This window comes from Phasianus colchicus, chromosome 1 (assembly GCF_987193195.1).
Source record: "Phasianus colchicus chromosome 1, bPhaCol1.hap1.1, whole genome shotgun sequence".
In the NCBI taxonomy this organism is placed as follows: domain Eukaryota; kingdom Metazoa; phylum Chordata; class Aves; order Galliformes; family Phasianidae; genus Phasianus; species Phasianus colchicus.
In genome coordinates this window covers 16,828,688-16,834,982 of record NC_143436.1, presented here as the reverse complement: position 1 = coordinate 16,834,982, position 6,295 = coordinate 16,828,688, and the positions used below count along the sequence as shown (strand labels likewise).

The 6,295-nt window shown below is 44.1% G+C and overlaps 1 protein-coding gene across 2 annotated transcripts in view; it reads left to right on the top strand.

Moving 5' to 3' along the window:
- Positions 1 to 394: 394 nt before the first annotated feature.
- Positions 395 to 6,295, top strand: part of CERK (ceramide kinase) — a 44,989-nt gene continuing 39,088 nt past the window's right edge. The window contains exon 1 of one of the 2 annotated variants that reach the window (XM_090136422.1): positions 395 to 651. In XM_090136422.1, the coding sequence (XP_089992548.1) occupies positions 513 to 651 (139 nt within the window). In that variant the 5' untranslated portion in view covers positions 395 to 512. The remainder of the gene's footprint in view (positions 652 to 6,295) is intronic. The other variant, XM_031602939.2, reaches the window with a different exon arrangement.

Genomic DNA, 6,295 nt, shown 5'->3' with positions numbered 1-6,295 from the left:
GGGTGATCTCTGCAGGTGCATTCCAACTGAACTATTCTACTTGATTCAGCGCTAAAAGAAAGCACAACATGCACTTACACAGGAGAAGGCAGGGTTACACCGAGGTCTGTGGGTTTACTCAGGCAGACACATCAGCCTTTCATTGCTTCGCTGTCGCTTTGCGAGGTGTTTGATCCTCCCACAAAAAGCACAACAGCAGCAAGAGCTCAGCACCACCTGAACCCGTTTCCCCGCGTCCAGGCCTCGCTGCTCCGCGCGGGCCGAGCACAGCGCGACCGAACCGGAACCGGGCGGCGCCGAGCCGAGCCGACCCCGCGGCCCACAGGCCCCGCCCCGCGCGGCGGAGGCCGACCCGGCGGCGCTGGCGTAGGCGCTGACGCCGCGTCCCGCCTCGGGGCCAGGCCGGGTAGCGGCGGGCGAGGGGCGCCGTTAGCTGCCGGGTCGCCCCGCGGCGGTGGCCCGCCGCAGGCCATGCGGTAGCGGAACGCGCCGGGCCCGGGCTCTCGGCGGCCATGGAGCGGCTCCCGGGCGGCCGGCGGCTCCGGCTCGCGTCCTCGCTGGGGCTGGGGCAGCGCTGCTGGGAGGTGACCTTAGACGAGGAGCGGGGGCTGCTGGCCTGGCGCGACCCGCGCCCGCCGCGCCGCGGCGCCGGTGAGTGGAGCTGCGGGAGCGGAGCGCTCCTGGGCCGCGGAGGGGGGGGGGCGGCGCGGAGCAGAGCAGAGCACCTGCCGGGCCGGGCGGCCCGCGTCGGGGCCGAGCCTGAGCGCGGAGGGGCGGCAGGGCAGCGGCTTCGGGGCGGCACGGCGCCGGCGTGACCCTGAGCGCGGCCGGGTCCCGCGGCTTCCTGCCCGCGCGGGGCGCTTTGTCGAGCCGAGCGCTTCCCGCACGTGTCGGGGGACTTTCCCCTCTCGAGGGCCAGCCGGCGTAACCCGCGGTCTGGGGTCCAGAGTCCAGCCGCTGGAGGCGGTTGGCGGTTTAAGGAAACGCGGCCCTTCGGAGCGTGGCAGGCAGCGGAGCCGTAGGGCCGGGCCGCCCGCGGGCAGAGCAGCTCCGGGGCTGTCGGCTGTCGTGGTACGGAGCCGAGAGCTGCCCGAGGAGCCCGGCACGTGATGTGCGCGCTGCGAGCATCTGGGAATGCGGCTCCGATAACAAAGGGAGGAACCCGACCTGCAGCTGGATGAGAAAACCTCCGGCTTGTTTAATTTCGCCCTATTGTTTCTTGTTAATACGTGGCAGCCTGCAGCTTTTGATGTTGCATTTACGTTAATCGCAGTAGGACGTGACGCACTCAGGGAACTTTAAAAGTGACTTTATTTCATTGACGTGACTTTGATACGGCTAAAAAAAACACTTCCATGCTGGGGCTGTTTTGTTTTTTCCCAAGTAGTTACACTTGAAGCGGTTTGCTTTCTGAAAGCCTCTGTGGAACAGAAGGTTTAACCTGTGTGCATTCCAGTCCTGGAAATATTTAATTCAGACTGTAATAGTCAATAATGTGCTAACAGAGTTATTTGTAGATTCCCATTTGCCCAATTTCAATAGGACTGACTTTAAAAACTGCAGATGGGAGAGTTTACTGCCAAAACTACGTGACGGAATTGTAGGATGACTTCTGAAAATACCTGTGTACCAATAGTGTCAAGTTTTTTGCTACTCTTTAGGTGGCATTTTATCACGTTCTTTGACCTCTTGGTCTTTATATAATTGTTACTCCCACTATTCTTATGTCCCTATTAGCACAATGGGAACATCAGAAAATGTTTCATGTCCTTCTTTTCAAAGCAGCTGCTGTTGTGTGGATAACTGCTGTCATCTTCACTTTAGAGATGGAGGAACTGAGACAGAGAGAGAGGAACTAAATGAGCGATAGAAGGGTTGACTAGAAGGTTATTGTGGAAAGGTGGGGTGTAGATATCTCCAGTCACAGGCAAGTTCCTGAACTTGACTACTAAAATAGTTCTTCCCTTACCACGTACTTTACTTAAATATTTTCCTGTTGTTTTCTTTTTAAATCAGAATTTCTTAATTATTTGTGGTGTTCAAAGAAAGAAGAGGCAAAGAGAAGGACTGTATGAATTTGTTGTTGCAGTTTACATGACTGTAACATGGTCACGGTTTGAATACGTTTTTTGGATACATGCTCTTTGTAATGATAACATCAAAGCCATACTTTGTTGTTGTCCTCTTGCTGTTGGGCGTATGCAGTTTGACTTAGTCTAGGTTTTTATCAGCAGTACAGCTGGGAAGTGTAGTTTGATATTTTAGGTGTGCAACTAAATGAACTTATAACTGTGAAGACAAATCAGTCTTCTAAATCTGCTGAGTTAAATGATATAAAATGACTCTGGAAGAACTTACCTGAAATACAGAGTTCCAAAGCCTTTTGGGGACAATTGCTCCAACTAGGTAAAGTGGCCCCTCCTTTGTAGAAAATCTTGTTGAATTCTGTAAAATCCTTCTAAAAATCCCTTTCTGAAGTTCTTGGTTGACTGATAGGCTACAGCAAGTTCAATGGCAGCTCCTTTCTACTTTATGATAACTTGCTTTAGACTATACAAGCCGAACCTACTATTTTGTGGTTTTGTTGCCTTTTTTCTTTTTTTAATATTTTAATAAAAAATAAAAAACTTAAGTTATGAACATTAACTATGTTATATATTTTATATTCAGCATGAGATAATTCTTCTTTACTCAATGCAGCTCAAGCAAGCCAAAATATCAGACACCCATGCTTTAGGCCCCGAAAGAATGCCATGGAGCTTTAAAGCTCTATTATGACACCTCTGAAGTTTACAGATGCTTACAAGCAAGTTTTCTTGTTTATTCTGGTGGGCCAAGCCAAATATGAGCCTGTCCTGAAGCCATTTCCAGGGCACATGTCAGAATCCTGGAAGTGATAGAGGCAGAGTGGGACATCATAAACAAGGCCCTTTTTGAGGTGGTTTCTGAAGCAGTACTCATCTGGAGATTTTTTAGGTGGCAAGCCTGGTTACTGAGTTTGGCTGCTGTCCTGTTCTTACAGGACTTTGAGATATGTAGAATCAGAGGAGAAAAGAGAAAGGGGGAGAAGAAAAAGAAATGCTTAAGTGTTCTGGAAGCACAGCTGTAATGTGTGTAGAGAAAATACAATAAATGATGTAACTGCTTAAAGCCCTGATTAATTTGTGCATTTTCTGAGCTTGTGCTTCAGATGGCAGTTTTATATTACCGCCATCTTTCTGTTTTTCAGCTTTTTTAAGACCTGGGATGGCTCATTGTGTTCCCTGCAATTATATTGGAAACATGAGCAGCGTACATGATGGTGTATAAATAAGTTTTGTAACATAGAGGGTGGGTAGTTACAAGCATATAATTTCAGAGGTGTAGCTTGACCAAGATTGGTATCTTTCCTCCATTTAGCATTTAACTACGTGACTACTGTACAGTATGCCTAAATAGAGACTTAATTATACAGTACAAGCATTCTGTATTTTTGTTGTTGAGTAGGTAGTCATTGCAGTGAAACAGTCTTTAAAAATATCAAATCAGAGCTGCCAATATTCTGTTTATTGGCTTGCACTTAGTTGCGTGAATTAAAGTGGTTTGGTACATATTTTCTCAAAGTCTTCAGACTTTACAGGTAAGGAACAAGTGCTTGGAAGACGTGCTGTGGAAGTACTGAAATATGTATCTCTTCCTTACTACATCCAAATTCAGGATCAGATAGGAAGCAACAGAAACTGTTGTGTTTAGGAAAAGTGTAGTTCTGTAAAATATGGGAACATCATCTGGTTTTGCATCTTTGCACAACAGAAGTATTTTTTTTTTTTTTTTGAAAAAAAAAAAAAAGCATTGTTAAAATGCCACTTGTGAAGAAATAAATACGAATTCAGCAATATTACTTCTAATTCTGTCATTGAGAAGGTAATAATGAAAACATAACTTGCTTATTCGGGCTACTGTATGTTTTTATATCCTTAACTCCTCGGTACTGTTTACTTTCCTTCCTCCTACTGGACCTTATTTAGCAGTATCATATTTTCAAGAGCTCTCTTCAGTGCTGAGGTTCCCATTTCCTGTTCTCTGGTTGGATTTGTATGAACTCAGAGTGAAAAGCTTGATCTGAATTTCTTCAAATGCTTCTCATTCACTTCTAGCTATACACCTTTCTTCTAGGCATCTCTTCAAGTACACTGGAGAACGTTCTTTTTTAACCTTGAAACACTTGTACATGAGATTGAGTTGTAAATCATAAGTAGCTTATGCAAAGCTGCATTGATCAGTTGTTCTCTCTTGTTCTGTTATTTCTTTGTGTTGATGGCACGTTCTGTTTTTCAAGTAACATGATAAAACTTGATGTGCAGAATTCTGTAGGTTATGTATTGTGTGTGTGTACTTAATGGAATTTGTAAGTCTTGGCTAAGACAGGACCATGCCTGGTTCTAAGGCATTATAAACACAGAATGAGATTGTTCTCTCACTTCCCTGTTTGGGTTGTTGTTGTTATTGTAAAGTACAGGCAAGAGGGCTATAATCAAACTAGGCTGGACTGTGTACTTTTGTTTGTTGTGTGCTCTTAACCTTCTTTTTTCATTCTTCAAAATTCTATTCCCTCAGCCTGTTTTTTTCCTGCTTTCTCCTTAAAACAACCCCTTAAGGAAGCCTCAAAGCAAGTGTTAACAAGACCAGTGCCATTCTGGCGGGGTGGATTGTAGAGAACACTCAATTTAATAAACACAGTACAGAGATGAAAGAGGTGGGCTTGCTTGGCACCAAGGTCTGTCCAACACCTGCAGTGTGCTGACGCATCCCTCATCAAGGTCGCCTTTCTTCACTTGTTCCCAAGTAGCATAGGGCTGGTAAGGAATCTGATCCATACTTATGTCTTGGTGGTTCCACTGTCTGTGTTGAGCTGGTAAGACATGAGGAGTAACAACCCTGGCAGTTGCTTCTTCCAGTGGAACATGCATTATTCAAATATGGATGGTTAATTAACCAGTACATGTTTTTCTACGTATACCTTGTTGCTTTGCTGTTGTTTTGATTGTTTGCTTATTGTATTTCCTTTTAGATTTTCCTTAGGGGGAAAACATGCAACTTGTTAAGTAGCTTCTTGTTTTAGCAGTGAAATATGTTAGTCACAACTCTTTTTTTTTTTTTTTTTTTTTTTTTTAATTATTATTTCTGTGTAATTATGCTTTATACCCCTATGTAGAGTTTTCACTTATCCTGGTCATTATTAGATGCAACTTTTTGTAGTATGTGATCAATATGATCTAACATACCTTCTGATGGAAGGATTTCTTATTATTTTTTAGCCTCTAGGTGAAGGAAAGTTTAAATGTAGGACCAAAAAAAAAAAAAAAACCTACCTTAGTGTTCATGCTGTCTGTAACAGTAAGCTGGTTTTCAAAATGACTGAAAAAATGGCTTTTTTTTTAGTCTTTAATATTTTTCAGTCAGGAAAGTAGTCATTGGTAAAACTGAATGCCAGTGTACTTATGGGGTTGAGCTAATTATTTAACACTAAACTAAATGTTGTAATCACAGTTGGTTTTTATCTTTTGGCACACTGAGCTAGTGCATTTCATAGAGAATTTGGCCTGTGGAACACATGGTTGGAAGTGATAAATGAACAAATCTTGACTTGGGTTCTGAGCAGGTTTGCTTGCAAACTCTGGAGGAGTTGCAGAGATGATATACTAAAAACCCATTCCTACAGAGAAAATGCACTTAGCAGCCTTCAGTTCCTTTATTCAGAAGGTAATCTCAGTGTGTTCACCTTGTGGTGTGCTTTTTCTTCTTGCTTAATGTGAGGAAAAGTAGTAGGCATTTAACACAGGTGTCATTTTGGTGATACGTCAGTTTGCACTTACTCAGAATGAGCAATGAGTGGTGCAGCCATTGTGCTGGGAAGATTGTTGATTGGATTATTTTTTTTTTTTGTTTTTGCTTTTTGCCGTGTCTCTACATTCAGCTGCTCTGGCTCGGCAACTCCATGTCTTTATTATGTTTTGTATACTAGAGATTGAACAAGGTAGGACATGAAAACATGAATGTGTGAGGTTATTTGAGTTTAAGCTTAAGAAATTTAACCTGTACTTCAGCATTTTTGGACTTGCGATTCAATTTCTTGAATCTAGATGGAAAGGTTGAAAAAAGCATGTTATTTCACGTGGAATTTTGCTTAGGTAGATAGTGAGTAGGACAAGAGGGAATGGTTTCGAACTAAAAGAGGGGAGGTGTAGATTAGATGTTGGAGAGCATTTTCTCTGACAGGGCAGTGAGGCCCTGGCACAGCTGCCCCTGTGGGTGC